Source organism: Parasteatoda tepidariorum, chromosome 1 (genome assembly GCF_043381705.1).
Source record: "Parasteatoda tepidariorum isolate YZ-2023 chromosome 1, CAS_Ptep_4.0, whole genome shotgun sequence".
In the NCBI taxonomy this organism is placed as follows: Eukaryota; Metazoa; Arthropoda; class Arachnida; order Araneae; family Theridiidae; genus Parasteatoda; species Parasteatoda tepidariorum.
Window position 1 is genome coordinate 76,307,450 of NC_092204.1, and position 22,568 is coordinate 76,330,017.

General features: G+C 25.1%; 2 protein-coding genes across 4 annotated transcripts in view; both read right to left on the reverse strand.

Annotated features, from left to right (window-relative positions):
- LOC107453483 (dystrophin-related protein 2) overlaps positions 1 to 22,568 on the reverse strand; it is a 276,867-nt gene that overhangs the window by 69,107 nt on the left and 185,192 nt on the right. The gene's annotated exons all lie outside the window — the stretch shown is intronic.
- LOC107453481 (TAF5-like RNA polymerase II p300/CBP-associated factor-associated factor 65 kDa subunit 5L) overlaps positions 391 to 22,568 on the reverse strand; it is a 30,782-nt gene continuing 8,604 nt past the window's right edge. For 2 of the 3 annotated variants that reach the window (XM_016070339.3, XM_016070338.3), the window contains 11 exons: positions 21,550 to 21,679; positions 17,735 to 17,798; positions 15,732 to 15,786; positions 15,077 to 15,275; positions 14,148 to 14,351; positions 12,975 to 13,072; positions 12,273 to 12,354; positions 8,469 to 8,574; positions 5,890 to 6,058; positions 4,720 to 4,927; positions 391 to 3,142 (listed from right to left, as the gene is read on the reverse strand). In XM_016070339.3, the coding sequence (XP_015925825.2) occupies positions 3,034 to 3,142; positions 4,720 to 4,927; positions 5,890 to 6,058; positions 8,469 to 8,574; positions 12,273 to 12,354; positions 12,975 to 13,072; positions 14,148 to 14,351; positions 15,077 to 15,275; positions 15,732 to 15,786; positions 17,735 to 17,798; positions 21,550 to 21,679 (1,424 nt within the window). In that variant the 3' untranslated portion in view covers positions 391 to 3,033. The remainder of the gene's footprint in view (positions 3,143 to 4,719; positions 4,928 to 5,889; positions 6,059 to 8,468; positions 8,575 to 12,272; positions 12,355 to 12,974; positions 13,073 to 14,147; positions 14,352 to 15,076; positions 15,276 to 15,731; positions 15,787 to 17,734; positions 17,799 to 21,549; positions 21,680 to 22,568) is intronic. The other variant, XM_016070340.3, reaches the window with a different exon arrangement.

A 22,568-nucleotide genomic window follows, 5' to 3' on the forward strand; every position in this document is an offset into this window, starting at 1 on the left:
CAATTATTTATTTATTTTTTTTTTAATTTTTGAGTACAAGTTCCAAGTAACTTTGACACATAAAATGTCTATTTAAAAACCAGTTATGATTTTTAATAAATATTACATATTATGATTTAAATTTTTAGTGAATAATTAAATCTTATATATATATTTAAAATTTATATCTTTATATTTTTTTTCTTTATGTTTTTATCTTTTTTTAATACTTGCAAAAAATTAAAAAAGTTTTTTCTGAAAAAATAACTAATAAAAAAACAAGATTCATCACAGAGATACCAAAAAACTAATCAATTTTTCAGTAATTAATAGAACTGTTTACTTCTGTGTAGACATAATTGCTACACATTGAAGATGTTACTGAGTAAAATATTCAGTAAGAGAATTAAATAAATTGGCAAATTGTTTTTATTATATATTGTTTGAAGTCTTAAAACACTTAGAACTTTTAAAACAAAATATTTAAAGACAAGTGCTGTGACATATAAAAATTACAAGTAGAGATTCTTTTGAATAAAAAAAACTAAAAATCATACATTGTAATAACTTCACATAAAGGAATTCCAATTTAGAGAAGAAATATTTATGAGCAAACTAACTTACTAAGAAATGTACAGAGCTACATTATATAAGAATACATAAAACATAATTTTACTTATAATTGTTGGGTATTCTGTAGTTCTCCACCTTCTAGATAATAATATGAAGAACATAAATTGCAAAAAAAAACATAACTTGCATAAAAAAAAATATTTTTTCTTTAAACTAATATCAATAATTTAAAAAAAAAAGGACTGTTGCATCAAAATATCAAAAATATTAGTTTGTATGTGAAGACTTATTTAACTTTCAACAAGTTTTTAACTTTAGAAGTTAAAAACATTTCTTCATAAATAAAATCAAGTTTTAGCAAGGTGTTATAAAATGCATTTTTTCTTTTTTTTTTGTTGAAAATATGCATTTATTTTAACAAAGGTAAATAAACTCATTACATTTGTATTTTCATTTTATTTTTTATTTATTTATTAAAAAAAATCATTGAATTGAATTATTGCAGCTTTTTCATAATTTTTTTCGTACGGCCCTTTCGAATTTTTTTAAAAAAAATTTGTATTGCTACTTTAATTTTATATAAGAACTCAAAAAACTAAAAATGTTAACATAAATTACAAAAAAAGAATTAGGTTATGCATATTGTATTTAAATGAAGTAGGTGGAAAAGAGATATAACGTGTGGAAGAAAAACAATAGTAAAAGATATGAAAATTAAGATATTAACTAAAATGAAATTTATGAATTTGAGAATAACATTTTACTCAAAAGTGAATGAAAAATGAAGATCAGTTAATACATTTCTTACATTCTTTCTCTTTCAATAAAATTTATTACTAGATAACAATAAAAGATTAATAAGTATATATAACAATATATACTTATTAATCTTCTTAGCTATGCTAAAGAAAAGGGATTATGCAGCAAAAATGAAGAATAAAAATTAAGAAAACTTAAAATTAAGAACTGAAAAGTCTAAAATATTAAAACCACAAAATTTTTGAACATACATAAATCTATATTCGTTTTTATTTAAACAACTTTAACTTTACCATTATTAAAACAATTATAAAGTTAAAAAGAAATTAGACAAATATCACAAATTATTGGCGCAAGAGAAAAAGAGATGATGAAAGTAAAAAAAACAACAGTATTTTGGTTATACATCTGTTATTGATGCAGTTCAATAAAATAACTTCATACACACATACATATATAACACATATAATCTTTAAGATTATACATCAGATACCTTTTAAAAATGTTGCTGTTTTCACCATAACACAACATGACTAACATATAAAATGAAACATAAATTAAGATTAAATATATTTACAGTCAATACAATCAAAATAATGTTTTTTATCTGTCACTACAATATATAAAAATATTTATTTTTTGTTTCCACAAGATGTGAAAAAATTTAAGTCTTTTGATAAAACATATCAACACAAATTATTTTTACTAGAATTTAAAATATAATTGAAAACTTTTGAACACTTCCTACACTTAAGTATATTAAATATTTTGAATACAAACAATAGATTTTAGACAGATAACAACATAAAACAACAAAGTGAAAAGGCATAAATGCTGTTAACAACTGATTAATAAATTTTACAATTTTCTATGTACCTTAATTTCATACATAACTGACTTTTTATATTTATTCTCTCATCTTATAATGTTTACAAGCTATTTATAATAGCAGAATATCACATATTATTCCTTAACAAGCTCCTGATTTTAAATAATATTATTTACAACACAAAAAATTAATGCAATAGCTAGGTTTGACTTCTCCGAATAAAGAAATTTTTCATTTTTAGTTCTGGCACAATTTTAGTTGATATTTATGTAAAATAACATTCTGAATCAGATAATAATCCACATTTTGCTCACTTGCCAAGTGTGTGTGTGTTCTTTTTTTTTATTTTTAGAAAGGCCTTCATGGCCATGAAATTGATTTAGAATAGAGGAAAGAATTAACTCATTAATTTAAAAATAAGAATATAATCTATCATAACTGACATACAGTGAATCTCCAACATTTTCTTAGTTGGTAATTGTGATATTTTCCACCTCATATGCTTTTAGTCAAAATTGTGGCTATATAATTTTATCATTCTCAGGTGTTTGGGGAAAAAAAGGTGTAGGGGACTATGAACTAAAATATGTAGAAAATGAGAAAAAATTGAAAATAATAATTTTTCACATAATTTTTCAACAGGTTGCAGACTTTGCTTTAGTTTCCCTTGTTGCATGTTTTAGAACTTTTTACCTACCTGAACCCACAGAAGAAATTTAACAGTTAAATCAAATCTTTCTCCAAATACAAATCATATTCACAGCCATAAATTTAATGAAAAGTGATAAACATATGGGGGTCTCTAGAAAATTGCGGTCATATAAGGTTTCAGAAGGGCATTTTACATAAGAATCAGCAAGAATGGCGATGGGGTTGATTTTCCTACAAAACAGTTATTTAGAAGATACTGAAACAAGAAGGTTCCTTTCACAAAATTTGACACAATGCAGCTTAGAATCAATAAAATGAGTATCCACTAACTTCACAGAACCTTCTTCAGAACTAAAAAAAGACAAAATAAAACTAATTATTTCCGATGCATAAAATGCCATTTAAACTTAAACAACAAATAGTAGAAAGATAAAATTAAAAAAAATCATTTCTTAAATTAAACCTTAACAAAATTAATACTCCAGATAAACTCAGAATTAAACGCTTTCAAGTTTTTAATATTTTAAAAAACATGGTATAGTTAAGTAGTAAAGTTTCAAAGTTAAATTTTAAAAAAGTGAGTGAACATTTTTTAACAGAAATAAATAACAACTGAATCACAAAAAATTATTTAAAAAGGATTAAGTTACTAAAAAGCACTGTGATAACTAACGGAAGAATGAATATGAAATGAAAGGAAATGAAATTTGTATATTACAAGTCTAAAACCTTTTAGTTTTAGTACTAACCATGATTATTTCAGATTAATGTTTAAACATTATGCATTGTTAACTTTGTTCTTCTTACAAGAATGGCTAACATAAATTAATTGAGACAATGTTAAAATGGGGCTAAACTTTTAATATATAAGAACTTGGCAGCCCACTTCCAGTGGATCCTCTAACAAGTCAATGTCAAAGGGAATGAAGTCACCTGTCAAGGGGCTCTTCTGAGACAGAAACATCACATTATTTCATAAGGATTATTTCATGATGGGGAAGAATACAGACAGGCATGGTAGAGAGTGCTTGAGGGATAACCTACATTGTGAGGGAAACAGACCAATTCAAATGGTTCCTCTCAACTCTTCAGAGAGTATTTAAAATGTGTGACTTTTGAATCTGGAAAAAAGGTCTTCTCACTTTGTATCTGAGAAATCGGAGGATATCCTGGATTGTTTGGGTTTTGTTCAGGAGATCATCTGATTACAACCTTTTTTGGTGCTTGATTTTACCAGAGTATCCAAACTCATTGATCAGATCACCAAATTAAGAAGAATTGGCAACAACAGAAATAATGAAATTCTTCTTACACAATTTTCTAACACCAGTACTTAAAAATCCTAAAGAGGATTATTAAGTACTGGTGTTAAAATATATTTTATCATAGTGTTTCATAATTTTTTTCACAGTGTTTTATTATTTTTAATAGTGCTTAATTAATTTGGTTCAGAATGATTACATAACTATAAATAACTTAAATATTTCCAAATGTAGTAAATATAATGCAACTGAGCCCTTTTGTAACACATTTTTATAAAATGAACTTTATTAGAATTTATTTCTCATTATTCAGAGTATGAATGACTCATTGAAAATTATTTGGAGCCATCTAAATTTGAAAAAGGTATGTTTTCTGGGAGTTGCAATAATTCTTAAGTATGAGCAGATGATTTATTTTTAAAGTAAACTATTAAAAATTTGGAAGTTTTTTTTTCTCATACGGCCTTCTGTAGGCATAACAAAATTGAGAAAATTCTTCATTAGATATTTTTGCAATATTTAAATTAACAGTTTTCCAAAAAAGATTGCATTCATAAATGACAAACCAATGTTTTAGAAAGTATAAAATTGCTTTAAAATAAAATAGTTATAACACAAATAATTAAATTAAAAAGAAAATGGAAGTTCTACATAAAAGATACATACTTATTTTTGTCAACAGTTTTATCAGGAGTTCCTTCAACAGTACCATGGAGAGCATCCCAAACTTTTAAATACTTATCACAGCCTCCAGTTGCTAGCAGTGTGCCATTTCTGTTATAACTCATGCTTAATATCCGGCCAATATGAGGTTTGAATTCTTTCATTGCTAGACCAGAACTTAAATCCCAAATCTTAACCAAACCATTATCATCTAGAAAGAAAAATATGTCATAAAAATTTTTATAAATTTTGTTAGATTATAATAAAATAAGTTCAACATAAATGTTGACATTCATAGTGTGGATGGAAAAGGATAGAGTAATAATGCTAATGAAGTTCATAAGTAGGGAGTAGTTTGTACAGAAGTAGTTAGTACTGCATGAACAGTAAAATACATCATTTAAATGAACTTGTCAAGGAATATTACATACAAGGAATTAAAACAAAAATAGTTAGAAATTAATAAAAGTAACAAAATAGAAATCTTGATAAAAAATCTATTGCGTCATGGATCAGATTTAACATGATTCCTAAAGTAAATATATCAGTTACATGAATAAACAATCAGTCAAAATTACACAAAATGAAATAACAAAAATAAAAATATGGTAAACTAAAAATATTTTCAATATAATTTACTTAATGAATAAAATTTTACAAGTAATCATTAAAATAACCAAGTTTTAAATATCATTATACCAAATACAAAATTTATCATTGGTAAAAACAATAAAATTTTGCTACCTTATTAAAAATAACAGATAAGCACACTCGACTGAACTAAACATCCATATTAACACGAATGGGGAAAAAAAAACTAAGCAAATTAAACTATACGTTATTATAATGTAAATTTAATTCTATAAGTTTTATACCAATAAATAAATTTATTATTATATTACATATTAGCAAGCAGCAGTTAAAAATAAATTGCAACAGTTTCAAAGATAGTCTATAGTAGTAGCTCACTACAGTGACGTGTAGTAACCTTTTCTTCAAAATTGCACCTTTTTAGTTGCAAATGGTAGCTCGGTCATAACCTTAACTGAATAGGAAAATTTTTTCTAAGGAATATCAAAGAACTTTTGAAAATGTGTTTCATGTTTTTAAAAAAATAATTGTCAGCAAAAATAATGTATATTGTTTAAATAATAAAAGTATGGTATTTATTACCAGCTGATGCTAAGTGTTTTCCATTTGGTGAGAAAACTATTGAGCTAATAAATGCTTCATGGCCAACAAAACTTCGCACAGTTCGAGCATCTTGTGTAGTCCAAAGTCGAAGAGTCTTATCAGTTGAAGCGGTAGCAATGTATTTTGAATTTGGATGAAATGTGATACACTATAAAGTAATTATATAGTTACAGTTAATTTCTTAAAATTTGACTAATCTTAGAACAACAGTTATAAAAGCTTTCAAAATCAGTAAGAAAATTAAACCTATTGACTAGCAGAATTTGTATTGATTACTAGAATTGTATATAGAAATAAAAACTAAGAAGTAAGTTTTCTTTTTTACAGCAACAAAAATTATTCAATAACGAAACAAACTTAATTGATTTTTTTTTTCCTTTTCTACCCTCAGAAAAATTTTTTATTATTTTTAAGAAGAAATCTAGTTAATCATTGTAAGAATAAGAGAAAAATTTCCAGAAACGGTTAGGGAAAATTTTCTAAAATTTTTTTATTTTAAAACACTTCAGAGCAATTGGAGTAAATTGCAGAAGTTTTGAAATAGAGCAACAGAAATGACACCACTTTATTTTCTAAAAGTGCAGGAAAACATTCTTAAATCTTTTTTTATTGTGAACTTGCAAGTAAAATACCTAGAATGAGTTTCTAAAAAAAATTTGGGAACAAAATTAAAATTTGGAAAAATAATTTTCTTCACACTTTTGCAGGTTTAAGGATGTCAATTTCATTTGTAATAAATTAGCATGTTTAAAATATTTTATATTAAATTTTATTTTTCATTGCACAAATTACATTAATAATAAGAATGAATTAGAATAGGAAAAATATAGTAAAATAGTACTTGAATAATAGTACTATTAAATTATTCATCAATCTTACAATTTTAAAAAATTCCTAAAATTTTCGAATTGTTGTTTTGTTTTAGCAACTTTCTGCATTGATCTAATAGTTATAAATATATTATAATTGTAAAATTAGTAACTAACTTCTTAATAACTGATTGCCTTGAAGTCAATCAGTAGATCAAATCATTGCTGTGGGCAAGTTTTGTTTGCTCCACAAATTTGCATTAAAATTGTAAAAATGGAACAATAACCATAATAATTTAGAAGAAAAAAATGAGGGAAAATTGGGACTGGAAATACTCATAAATAATGTAATCTTTAATCTTTTTTCAATAAAAAAAACTTTAAAAATTAAAACAAAAGACAATAGTGCTATATGGTATTTAATTTTAAAATAACCTTAAATGTCTCTCTTTTAAATTTGTTACATAAAGGTATTTCTTTACAAACACTTGCAATTTTGCCCATATGGTTATTTTTTCATAAATTATTTATAAAAAACAGCATCTAATTCTGATTTCCTAGCAATTTCTTAAATTCATTTCATTGATTTATGTTTCTTAATGAGGCTTTTTCTTGATTCCATTTGTAATATGGCAGGGTTTTCACTCAATTTTAAAAAAAAAATTTTCAAGGTTTTACAAGAAAATTTCAACAAACTTCCAGATTTCACTTTTGCAATACAGGGTAATATTTCATAAATAATGTAATTTTTTTTCCATTTGAAAATCAATGAAATTTACTTTTTGATAGAAAACGTGGTAAATATAAAAAGAAAAAAGAAATAAAATGTCATTTTAAAGTATGTAATTTTACATGGCAAAACATTAAGTTAAAGCAAAACAGGTTGAATAGTTCTTGAGAAAGCAAATTTTAAATATACAACTTTTTTTGCTCTAATTAACTAGCACTGATTAATTAGCATATTTGAGGTGAACCCCTCGAACCAATAAGATTCAGTCCTAGAACATGAAGATCCAATTATTAGATCAAAAGTTATTCAGGATAGTCCATTGCTGTTTTTTTCTCTTTTTTTTTGCGCAACTCTACATAATAAATAAAATATGAAGTAGCTTCGTGTGATCTAATGCTTTAATTTATATTCATGTTATGTATTATAATAAGTAAAATCGATTTTAAAAATTCTGCGTAAATTCAAATAAAGAATATTGATGTAAATATATACATAACATATGCACTAAAAGACAGATATAGTACAAATAATAAAAAGAAATTGGTAAGAAATATTGTACTTTGTTAAATACACTTTCATGTAATTCGAAATATTTACAAATTTTAGAGAAAAAAATAATAATTTATGAAAATTTGCTCCTTAAATATTTGGTTTCTTTTAAAGATTTCATTATAATTATTAATCTATTTCCTTAACAGTTTTATTTATTACATATTATAAAATTGGAAACTTTCAGTTAAGAAACAAATGCCTTTAAAATGTGATTAATAAATAAAAACATCACAAATTTTAAACAGTTTTCACACAATTTAAAACATTTAACTCCAGAAGGAAAAAAAAAATTTATAATTCATCGAAATTTGCATGGTGACAAACTTGCAATCCCAACCATAAACAACTCAACCAATATAATTTTATTTATACATAAAATAACTCATTTAAATTAAGCAGGAAGGAATAAACGATTTTTTACATAAATTTAAAATATTTTGCAACATGGATATAAAACAAAGTGTTACTTCAACATCTCCAGTGTGCCCGACAAATATTCTTAAAGGTTCGCTTTCCTCAAACATCCACATACGTGCATCTTTTGAAGCAGTTGCAAAATATGCTGAATCAGGACTGAAATTTTAATTTAAAAATTTTTAACGAAGTGAAAGATTAATAAAAATCACTAAAATACAAAAATTTACATAAATAATATTGTGGTTTTGCTGCATTATATAAATTAGTAAATATTATAAAAACTTTGCCAAAGGAAATTTTGAAGGTATATAATTCAAGTCATCACGTGTTTGCAAATAATAATATTAAAAATCTTAGAAATTATAATATTTTGTCATAGATATAAATTATTTTAATTTGTTAAACTAAAGACTCTATATAGCTTTGATTCTATTTGTCTGTCTATTTGGAAATATAAAAATTAAAAATTTCAAACAGATTATTAAAGTTAGCTTTAGCTTTCACACAACTTATAAACACTATTTATAACTTAATTATGCACAACAATTTATAACATTAAAATATGTAATAATATCATATTAGACACACAAATTTTAAATATGAAAAAAAATTCTATTTAAATAAATAGAACTGATCACATTTATCAAAAACTTTTACTAACTTTAGTCAAATAATATAAATAAAAGCAAGCAAGAGAAAACAAATATATAAAGACCAAATGAAGCTAAACTTTTCCAAATCAGAGGGCTGTTTATATGATATGACATTCACAGAACCACATCAAATCCTGTACTCAGAATTATTAAAAAGAAGAAAATAATAGATATTTAAACCCTCCTTAACTGAACTGCCCACTTATGCCTTTTTAATAAAGTGCGGACGATACCTTACAATCTTCAACGATTCAAAAGGTTAAATTTGGTTTTACTCATCAATATACTTACAAAAATTAAAAACTACTTCCGTTAAGAAACACTAATTTGTTTGACTAACTATAAGAAATTTAAAAATAGGTAAATTTTAATTTTTAATGCATGAGTCATATGATTGAAGGAATAATCAAAAGAAACTGAAGTGGAAAGATATACCTAATGATATAAAAATTTCATATGCTTCAAAAAATATGAAGATGGTAATAAAAGTCAGCATGTTTTGAGTGCTCAAAAAAAGGTGCCCATTCTCAAAATTGACCACAAAACAAAAGTGAATATAAAAGTGAACTTTTGTTTTCCTCATTCATGTAGGGTGTCTATGATGAGAATGGGTGTCTATTTCTGCTGCCAAACATGTTGACTTTTATTTCTATATATTTTTATTCTATATATTTCATATTTTTTTAAAGTAAATGAAGTTTTTAAATCATCAAGTATATCAGTGAAATAATTGGCTACAGAATAAAATTTATTTCAGTTTAGTTATACAGGGTTTAATAAATCTAATTAAAATAGTACAAGAATTTACCAATAAGTGGATTCATAACAATGGGGAAGCAAGATTTGCAAAAACTGGAATCTGTACAATACATAGAAATTAAGACTGATAAAAGTGGAAGAGGAATGTTGCATATGCAAGGTTTTTTTCTTTTCTAAATTTTCTGACGCACAATGATGATTTTGAAAAATAAGAGCTTGTTTTGTGCTTTTTTGAATGAATTATGAATAAAAATACAATCTGAAATGCTTGCTGCCCAATTTTCATATCATTATGACCCATACTATACAATGTATAACACTCAGAGAAATTTTATTTCAAAAGTACTGCATACACGAAGCTCATTTATGAACATTGAGAAAGAGTGTCAGCAAATGATTGAAATCTCAATTTTAATCACATAATTATTTTAGAAAAATCATTGATCTCAATCGATGAAGATAATTTGATAACCTTTCACATCAATTCTACCTAATAAAAATAAAAAATGGAATGTTTCTATAGTAGCAATAAAATAATCAACTAATTTTTAAACAAATTTATATAGATTATTGCATAACACTTGCCATTAGAATATTTTTAGAATGCCTATAAAAAGATATGTACATTAAGAAGTAAAAAAATAATAATAAAGAGAGGGAAAAAATGTTTTTACAATATGAGGAATCCATATTGAGCAAAGGAGTTGAGCAATATGAGGAATCCATATTGAGGAAAAGAGTTGAGCAATATGAGGAATCCATATTGAGCAAAGGAGTTGAGTAATATGAGGAATCCATATTGAGCAAAGGAGTTGAGCAATATAAGGAATCCATATTGAGTTAAAATCATCTAACCTGCTTGAACTTAACTGTGTTGGCTTTTCAATAAAAACAGACTTTAATTGTTCAATCCTTCTTTTTAATTATTTTAATTCTTTCTTTGCTCTTAGTTACTTAAAAAGTGAATGGTAAGAGTTTGATAATGTTTTTGTTCTTTTATATATACTAATATTAAAAAGTGGCTATTAATGTGCACAATTTTAGGACTTCAATTTTCAACAAGGGTTTTGATAATATGTATTAAGGGCAGTCATTGTGGAATATTCTTTAGAATATTTTCATATATACACACAAACCAGTAATTACACGGCTAACTTTATAAAAGAATGAAAAGATAAGTGATAAAATCAAGCAAGAGTGCCATTTCTATATAAGGCTTTTTTAACATTAATTTTTATTATGTAGGAAAATAATATAACAATTTAAAACATAGTCATTAGTATTAATTTAGCAGTTTAAATAAGCAGTTTTTCAGTCACTTTATTTTGGTATTAATATTTCTGTCTGTTTTATGAAATTTTTCACTAAATAACTCGATACAGAAATACAGTCAAACCCCGCTATAGTGAACCTTCAAGCGACCGAAATTTCAGTTCACTATATCCGTTCCGCAAGCAATTTTAACTAATGGTTCCGAACTCCTTTTTATTATACATTATTTAAATAAATGACCAAGAAAATGGAACACAAAAATGACTGATAAATAATACGTAGTAACAAAAAATGTATTGACTTGCATTTATTTTTTATTACTCTTCGTCTTGTGTACAAAAAAAAAAAAAAAATAGTAATCTTAAGCTGAAAAATTTGTCCATACATCTGCCTGGGTAGGACTTCGTTTAGGGATGGAAAAGTGTGATAAAAGAAGCAAACAAGAAAAAATGCTTATCGCTACATTCCACCCAATAGGTGGTTTTGAAAATCAGTATAAGTATTTATTTGAAGTAGACGTTTCAAAATTATTAAAAAAAAATTAAGAAAAATCAGTCGAAGACAGAAAAAAGTTCATAATATTCAACTTTCTCACTTTTTTAGTTCACTATATCCCCAAAAATAACATTATACGTGTATAGCAAGGCACGAGACCGAACATTTCGTTCACTATATCCGGGAGTTCACTATAAACCATGTTCACTATAGCGGGGTTTGACTGTAGTATAAAAGTAATATAAGAATTTGGCTTATTTTGCCACAAATCTTTAAATATATAAATCTAAATTTTTTTTTAAAAAATTAGAAATATTAATATTCAAAAATCTTTGAAATATATTTCACAAAATAATGTGATTAAAGATTAAAATAATTTAGAAAACTTGATACTTGTTTAATAATTCAGCTTAAGATTAATAAACATAAATAAAAACCTATTTGAATCAAGAAAATTTCAATAAATTTCGAAAATTCAAGAAGATTTCAATATAAAATAATAAGACTTATTTTTTTTACCGAATTGGTAATCTATTCAAATTTAATATAATTTCAACACATAGAATTCGCCTTTTCTTGATCATTAAGGAAAAATAAAGAGATATCGTTCTTTTTTAAAATTACGCCAAAACTGTTGAAAAATAATAAATAAATATTTAAACTGAATTCATATACCTCATTGCAATATCCCATATTGGATGATTATGTCCTGAATAAACAGCTGAATTTTTAAAATCAACTAAATTCCAAGCTCTAGCTGTAATATAATCACAAATAATGTATTTAAAGCATCCATTACACAAACATTTTGCTTTGAAAATCAAAAGTTAAATTTTAAAATACTGCAGAATATAATTTTATCTGATCTCATAAATTTTATTTTAAAAGTTCTTCTATTACATAAATCGTTCAATATTTTAAATTTAAGCAATGTTTTAAATAGCAGCCTGTCTTGACTTAACAAATTTATTAATATTACGCAAAATTGAGTTTAATGGCACCTAAATCAGAAAATTATATACTGTGCCAATTATAAATTATATTACTTATCAAAATTAATGAAGTCAAAGAATGTTATTAACTTTTTACATTATATTATACAAATGACGTTACAACTATTAACTTCTGACCCCCTAAAATATAGCAAATATTTTACAACAGTAGAACTAGTATTTACTTCTTGTAGGGAACTTTCAGCAGATTGGGGTGATAAATATAATGTATTACCATTTTTGCGATAGAGTAAATACCATAAATATAGATAATTTTTGAAAGATATTAATTTCTATATTAAATACTATTTCGCAAATCAATTCCTCAATTAATTATCAACTATAATTATTAAAAATATGAACCATGTGAATAACAATATCTCACCAGTACAATCCTCAGAACAGGACAATAAAACAGTGCTGTCAGGTGTGATTGCTAATCCAAATACTGAGCCAGTATGACCATGAAGTAATCTATTTGAGCTAAAAAGATAATGATAATTTAAATATACAAAATATAATCGTATAATTTTTTTCCCTTTAATATTATTAACAAAAGCTTAAGAAAAAAGCAAATATTTTGATGAAGAAACAACATTCTTGAGGAAAAAAATATATAAAATAAAATAGTTTAAAACATAATTAGCATCCAAACTAATACTCAGGAGTTTATTAGTGTCATTTTGACATCAAAATAAATAAGCAAGACCAGAAATGTTAATTATTTTCATACGTTGTACAAGTAAAATTTAATTATAAAGCACACTTAGCTTATTTAAGCTCAGTCCACAAATGAATTTACCTTGTTTGGCATTAGTTCAACAGGGTATTAAATTCCGCCTCTTTTTGCATAGTTGTGTTTTTTCTAAGGTTTATGAAAAGAAGTTCTGAGTGAAAAAATTTCTATTCTCTCGATTTCTAATCTACTTTTCTTAGCCAAATAACAAAAAAATAATCAGTCAATACAGCGAGAGGAAAAAGTCCAGTTCACTTGTTTTAGATTCTAACTTTTGTCCAATCCAGTTTTAATCTCTGTAATCAAACATAATAAAATCATAAGTCTAACACTTTCTCTAAGGTGTCCTAAACTAATTGGAAAATCTAGTCTTTGCTAACGTCATTTATTAGGCTTATTGCATTGTGCCATATAGGTGCATTGCAAAGGGACATTGACAGTTTGCAAAGAGCTGGAATTTACAATTTGCCTGAGGCATATACACTCAAATCAAGCTGGGCAGCTACTTCAAGTGTTCTAATGGAGAAGATACATTATAATGCTCATTTAACTGTAATATAACTTGTAATGTGTTTAGTGTTTTGCACTATCTTTTACTTTAAAAAAATGCTTCATATCAATACTAATATTTTTTTAACCAAATTTTAATCTCATCCAAAGAAAATTTTAGATTGAAAATGTAAGAAGAGGAAAAGCAAGACGCAAAACCTGAATCAAAATAGAACAATGGAAAATGGAAATTAATAAAAATATTAGTCAATATTATAAAAACCAATATATTTTTAAAAACATACAAATAAAAAAATCAATTATAAAAATTACCCCATATTCGAAACTTTCTCAACAGAAATATCACAAGATAAAAATTTCTCAAATTCTCCGGAATCCACCTTTACAGGAACTAATTTTTTCCCTTCTGATTTTATTTTCAAAAAATCTTTGGTTAGATCCCATAAATGAAGTTCAGAGTTTTCAAAGCCACATGCTAGTAAAGTGTTGCTGGCATTAACATCTACGGCACACAGACTGGAGAGAGAAAAAAAATAAAATCATTTAAAATTAAGGAAAAATCAACATAATTAAAAATGATGAAGAAAAATGATCAGAAAAACTATTTGTAACAATGATTGTAAAAGAAGCAACTTGAAGACGGACATCTTTATTTCTAAAAAGTCACCTCACAAACTTTAGTCATGAATACATTTTTGTATCATGCGACACAAAATTTGTAACTTTTATCAATTATCATAGATAGCATATTATAAATATAAAATAAATAACAGAAAAGGACTTAATTACTGAGAACTATATAATTTTTAATATAAATAAATATGGCAGAGATTTCATTAAAGTTATGGGTGATTTAGTGTACTATATGACACATAAGTTTTAGGTTTAAATATGTTTTAAGAATTCAAGACACAGTTATAAACTATTATGAAATTGTTTCTTTATAAAGCCTAACTTTCCTGGATAGCTAATTAAAAAAGAGGATATTAAGTTTATAAAATAAATGTACAAAAGAAATTTTCCACATAGAAGAAATATTATATGCGATATTGCATTAATAGTAATAAAATAATACGGTGAAAAAGTTGTAGTAAAATATTCTTGTACTGTTTGGTATAAGTTATTAAAATTTTAATGTATGTGAAAAAGCATGTCTTCCCAAAATAAGCTTTTATGTGTAGGTAAAACATAATAATTATGCTTCAATCAAAAGCAATCTCAACAAAGTAAAAGTTATATACCTTTTCTTTTGTGTCAAAATTCTGTAAGTATAACTAATTGGTTTACACAAATTTCCTTTCAAACTTTTTACAACAGATTTGAATTTCATTATTTCTGATTCTACTGTGGAAACATCATATTCAGCTTCATAGCTAGAAGATTTCTCAATGTTATCGGACTTCAATTCTTTGCCTTCTTGGATATTTTGCGGAGAATTCACTAGAAAAATTAGTAAACATTAAAATACAATAGTAAATGGTTGGTAACAGTCAAGAGCAAATTGCCTTTTTTCAACTTAAGTATAACCTTAGATGTTTAAAATTACATTAATTTAATTTCGAATGTATGTTGGTATATTCAATTGATTGTGAGTACTTTCAATACAAATTGGTATAAGGATAAAAACAAAAATTGTTCTTTCCCTTGAAGCTTCATTAATTTTAACAATGAATATCTTAAATATTACAAGAAATAAAAGGGCAAAGCTATTGAAAATGAAACCAATTTTCCTTAAGAAAATGTTAACACAAATTAAAATACTTAGCTATATATAATACTATGAAAAGGGATAGATGATTTTTGAAAATATGAAATGAAAAATATGAAAGGGTTATTAAAACAAGTAAATGGTGAAAATTTTAAAAACAAGTTCTATGAATGAGCAAATATACTTACCTTTGTTATGAATGTGCAGTCTAACTATAGTGATCAAAATTTGACTCTTTATTTCCTTTATTAAAAAAAGAAGAAGAAAAAAACTATCAGAATGCTTGTCAACTATGGTTATAACTAATAATTCACGTATTTATTATATAATCTCCAAAACCATTCCATGTTCTTTAAAGTAATTTATCAATAGGATTCACACCAGTATGGAGACAATTGTCAGCAAATGTTCTACTAATGTCGCTAAAATCATATGCATGGGCAACAAATTTGTCGTCTTGTTATATGTTTGGAATTCAGAAAATAGTAAAGTTTTTTGCATCAAATTTCATGCATTTAAAAAAGCAATTGTTGTACTGAAAGTGTCTGGCACAAATTTTTTTTTAATTAAATGTTGAAAGTTCAAATTTGCATGTTGTGTTGTGCTTTGCATTCATGTGCTGGCAATATAGTTGTTCATCTAAAAACTAATATGCTTCGCTCTTTTAGAATTGACTTTTATAATTATTAATTTGAAATTTATAATTTCTGGATAATTAATTTTTAATATAATATTTCGCTAGCTCTTAGCTTCTCTGTTTTTCTCCTTTATTAATTTATTTGGTCTCAGCATTTTAGTCTCTATGTCGAATCTATTTACTAATATTATTATATTATTTTAACTTTTTCACTTAATTTTTTTTTTAAAAATGTTCCATCATTATGTGTTAATGAACCTAATTAGTTATTATAGCTATATGGATAGCTATAATATAGAATATTTTCTGATGTGAATCATAACCTGAATTATGTAATTGCGAAGTTTGATTTTTATCCTCAGGTTTGTTGACCATATTAAATTTTTGGTCAACTAAATGAATACTTAGGTGGTCCTGTTAGACCACTACATTTGTACTACTGGTGTGAACCCTATTTATTTATAAGTGTCATTCACTAAAAAATCAGAGGAGCTTTAAAGGTATGAGCCCTGAAACTGTTTGTTGAAATTACAGGCAAAATTATTACACATTATTACTTTCATATCTTCATTGAAACAAACAGCAACATGTCATGTCATGCTACAAAAAGAAAAATTTGCATCATTAAAATTGAATTTGTCACTACTTACTTTACTCTTTAAATCCTGCGATCATTTTTGTACTTCTAAATATTGCTAAGAGATGGCCCAACTAGTCCCCCTTATAATTTTCACAGTGATATTTACCGCCTTGAATTGAAATCAAAATCAATTTGTATTTTCGCTTTCATTAGTGTTACCACTGCATGTAAAAAATAGCTATGATAGTTTTGTGATAAATATGATTTTTACGCCTTGATGCTATAGACTGATTGTAAATTTGTTTTAACAGTATGGTTGGAAAATTATTTTCAAAAACATTTTTTACCTAATTTTAATAATTATTATATGCAGATATTTATCTTAAATACCTTAAAGCAATAGACTTAATAAATATGTTATCAAAGAGTATTTTTTTAAGATAAGACTTGGGTGCGCTGCAGGAAAAACTGGAGATCAGTGGATGAGGCATCACATATTTCAGCACCAATAGGTCAAACAAAAAACTGCTTGCTGACAAAAATATTTTGCATTTACGAAATCAGGATAGAACATAGTTTAATTTTCAACAACAAAATAAATGCATTTTTTGGGTCAGAAATTAGAAAAAAATTTGACAGTATTATGGAGATTGGCATTTAACTAGTGAATAGAAAATTAATTCAACAATTTTTTACACAGAACACTAACAATGCAAAAAAGACAATGGAATAAAGAAAATATTTATATAATCGAAGAAAAGAAAATTGAGCTATACCCTTATAGGTATCGCCTTATCTGAGTATCACTCTTATAAAGTATTCAGATAAGAAAAACAGAATAAAAAAACAGCATATTTTTTATAGTTTGAAACTTAAAATAGGTTTTTCTAAACTATTCATCTTCCATAGATAAAGTTTAACTTACATAGACAAAGTTAAATTCAGGAATAAAAATAACAATATAAAATATTTACCTCTAAAAAAGATTTTACTTTAGAAAAGCATTCTTCCGTAGAATTGACAATATACTTGCTTTCACTAAAATACACAAAACAATTAGTGCTATACTATAAACATAAATACAAATATTTACTACAATAAAAAAACAGTTATAAATACAGTAAAAAAACTTATAATTTAATTTTAAATGTATAATTTAATTTAATTTTAATAAAAAAAATTCATAATTTAATTTAATTTTAAAATACAGTAAAAAATTTAAATAGAAATCTGAAAATAAAAATAATCTTGAAATTTCCAACAGTATAAATATGCTTCATTTAAATTCTAACATAATATATTTTTCTTAATAGTTTAATAACAGAAGTTTAATAACATGAGATTGATGTAATTAAAAACCTTTTATAGATGTAACAAGAGAGAATAATAGATAATTAGAACAAAAAAAATTATTAATACAATGACAATGAAATCGACAATTATAGCTCAGTTATTTTTTCTTTCCAAATTAGGATTTTTGTTAACCATAGATTTTAAATTACACAAAGAATAAAAATTGTACAAAAAAATATCATTTAGGGAAATTTACTGCTTTAAAATAAAATATTGATATTATTATGAATATATATAATTAACTTAAAACTATCCTACATTATGTACCATGTGACTATCCACGTAAAGTTTAACTTATCATGTACATCTATAAGCCTTTCCTGCCTACATTTTCTCTTTTAAATAGGCTTTACTTACCGTATTTTTCGGCGGAAGAGCCGCGGGGCTATCGGAAAAAAAGTTGTTTTTTACTACATGCGACGCTTTCGATGCAGCGGCGCTTCCGACGAAATATTTTTTGTAGCAAAAAATTTGTCNTTTTTATCGATGTGCGGCGCTTGCGACGAAGCGGCGCTTTCGCAGAAAAATACGGTAATATAACTAAATAGCTTTTCTTTTTATTTTAAAGCAAATTTAAATATGAATAATAAAACAAAAATATACAATTGATAGAAATCAAAAATTAAATATTGTAACAAATAGGAGGAAAATTGCAAAGAACTCTTGTGTTGCTAAAAAAAGTAAAAATTTTGAACAGAGTTAACACTGCAAAGAACAAAAAGTAAAGAATTTTATCTGTTACAGGCTGTTTTTTCTGATTATATTCTTAACTGTAAAGGAAATTATTAAATTTTTCCAGAATTATTTTAACATTTAGATTTAATTTAAACAAGATAAAAATTTTACATATAAGGACATTATATTTGCAAATTTTGCTATGTGTATGTGAAATTTAGATGAATTTATGCAATAATAATCTGTGTCAGGGCTCGAAAAACCACCCGTCCTCAGCGGTCAAAAATTCCCCGAGGACAACGAATTTCTCGAATGACGGCCATTTTCTCGTTAATGTTCGTGACACAATTTCAATTTTTGCTATCTTACAAGAGTCTAGTGCCTCACTTTTAAAATGACCCTTTAATCTAGAAATACAGCAACATGCTGCACATGGTGGAATTGATGTTTTCTCTGTCTGGGAGTACTGCAGAGGTTGAAAGGAAATTTTCAGCAATGAACTTACAAAGAAATACAATAGGTACTGGTTTTAAACAAGAAGCGTTAAACGCAATTATGAACATCTACCTAAATGGAAAACCCCTTTCAGATTTCTGTGCAGAAACCTCTTTAAATCATTGGCTTGATTGTGGAACTGGCAAACGTCATATTTGATTCATTTAAAAAACGCAGTACCTTCGGATAAATTGACATTCCAGATAACTTGACCTTTGTCATTTTAATTATCTCATAAAATAAATAAATTATTTCATAAAAGAAATACTAGGTTATTATTAATAACCTAGTATTTCTTTTATTACTGTATAATGTAATCCTAGTAACTACTTATTCATTGTTCAGTTTATATAAATGTTTATAATAAATAAGAGAAAATTATATATTTATTTATATAGAAGCTACGGGTTAGTTTTAAAGGAGGACGGGTACATTATTGGACAAGCCGTTCTCAGGGATGGGTAAATTTTTTTAGTTTTTTCGAGCCCTGGTCTGTGTGTATATTTGTAAAGATAGAGCTGAAGATTCAATCAATTAATTCAAATACTGGGCTAATAATTATTTTAAAGATCAACTAATATCTAGAACAGCAGAAGTTTTACTTAACCAAGAGTTAGTTACGAATTTATATTTTTGCGGGTAAAATTTCTAAATGCAGTTAAAATAAAAATGAAATTATAAAAGCACAATATAATTAATCAACAATTATACAAATGTGAAAAATAAAACTTATAATGGCTGTTTTTAATTAGAGTTTTGTACATTTCTTTCTCACTTTCATTGATTTATGACTAAAATTCAAGTCAAAATAAGTAAATTTTTTAATAAAAATTAGCTATTCTCGCCAATTGCAAAGCAAATGTTAGCCTCTACTGTTCTAAATATTAACAATAAAGCTACCCTTCACTAAGTATTTATTCAACACCAACATGACCATGCCATATTAAAATAGAGAATTTGTTTAATAAATTTAAAAATAACATATTACAAATTCCCAAAAATAAAATCTGCAAATTTGATTGAAGATTTTTAAGTTGATTTAAGTAAGAAATTTTTTAAAATAAAATATTTTTAGTTCAACATTATTTAAGATGAAGTTGTACCTTATTATAAAACATTACAGAGAAAAGTCAACAATGAAAGGCATAGTTAGTACAGTTGACTCAGAATTAAAATCCATGACTGGATAAAACTGGATAAGATGGAAATAAAATTAAACTTCTTCCCTAGATAAAGAAAGAGCACCACTATCTAATTCTCTTTTTAAAATTGTGATGATTTACTAGAAACAGTATCTAACTCTGTATCTACAGCCTATCTCATTGTTAGTGCCAACATTTGCACAAGTGCTGCCACATGATCATAAATATATAAAATTAAAACACTTATAATAAATTTATAATTATGCCTTAAAATAAAATTTTAACAAACAAGTTTTAAAAAGTTTAAAATTTCAGTCTAGCATAAAATATTTCCTATTGCATTTTCTAGAAAAATCTAATACCATTTCTTTTAAAGGTAAAATTTTTAAACAAAAAAATTGTAATTTAAGAAAGTTATTTGTTTCATATAGATGATATTTTTATTTTACAATTTCAAAGTTTTCAAATTATGCCCGTAAATATAGGATATGAATTGCATATAATATCTTAACAATTATATTGAAGTAACACTTAAAAGAACTTTGTTAATTTCCAGATGTTACTAATATTATCATGTATAAATGTTTAACTAAATTCAGTAGTTTATTATTAATAGTATATTTACTATATGTAGTGTAGTATCTTAAATTAATACAAATTAATGATATATTAAGTTTAATAAAAATTCTGTGTCAAAGGATTAAACTGAAACTAAGTCTTAAAGCTTAGTCAAAAGATATTTCACAATCATGATAATTATTAATTTGTACAATCTTTTTGAGAAATTAAATGTTAACTTTAAACAGAGGATAAGCAATGCTTTTAACTTATTTTTTTATTGTCACATCTCGTTTTTTGGCTTTTTTATTCATGCTTTCAAAATCAAACAAACATAATAATTTTGAAAATACAAATTTTAAACACAACGAACTAAAAGCGAAAAAAAGGAGTCCAATAACTTATTTTTCACATTTAATGACTATTATACTAGTTTTAGAAACAAATTTAAAAAATCAAGATAAAACATTGACTTAATAAAATACATCATACACTAAAATAAAATAGTTTAGCAAAAAGTACAATTTTAAAAATCAAAAATTGCAATATAACATTAAAATATTTACCAAAACTGCTTGAAATATGTATGATTTTCAAATTCATGAAAGTGTCTGAAATCTTGCAAAGCTTTTAACACACTTGCATAACCAGCAGCATTTGAAAAAAGAGGTGAATATGTCAACAGAAACTGCTGCCCTATGTCAAATGATATTTCATATAATTTAAAATTAAGCAAACAGATACAATTCACTCATGTTATAAAGATAAATACAATATCAAAGAAATTGTTAAAAACAAAAACACTTTGCAGATTATGTTCAAGAAATTAAAATTAAATACACAAGAAATTAATACAAGATGTTTAAAATCATTGCAAATTAAAAACAAAAGTAAAAATTGTACATTTTCAGTTTGACAACACAGTTGTAATTTAGTAATTTTAACTTACATTCTTAATACTTTTTTACAAGGTGTCAATTTTAATCCAAACATAAAAATCAGAACTTACTAAAATCATTTTATTTGAATTCTCTCTAAAATTCTCTCTTTTTTTGACATATACTAACTAAAAAATTTATATTATTTTATGCTTTTTTATAACTTTGTTGTCAACATGCATTTGTACAGAAAAAATAATAATAAAATATTGTCCTTTCACATGAATATATCATATATTAGAACTCTAATCTTTACTTTTACTATGCTATGAATAAAGCAAGATATTTTTTGGTATAATTTTTCTATCATATATTTTGCTTTATTGATTTATATGATCTTTAATTGAGACAGAAATAAAAATAAATCAATCTGTAAAGACATAAAAATGAATCAATTTTGCCTTTTTTCAAAAAATAACTCAATAATTATGGAAATACAATAATTTAGACTAAAATATGTATAAATTATGCTTCTTAGAATGATATAATAATAAAAATTTTAAAAACTTCAATTTTAGATATTTTTCCTCAATTTGATTTCTTATTATTTTTGAAATCTTATTCTTATTAAAAAAAGTTAAAAAATCTTCAGCTAATGAAAATTGTCTATTTTTAAAAAAAATTTCTTTAAAAAAAAGACATGATTG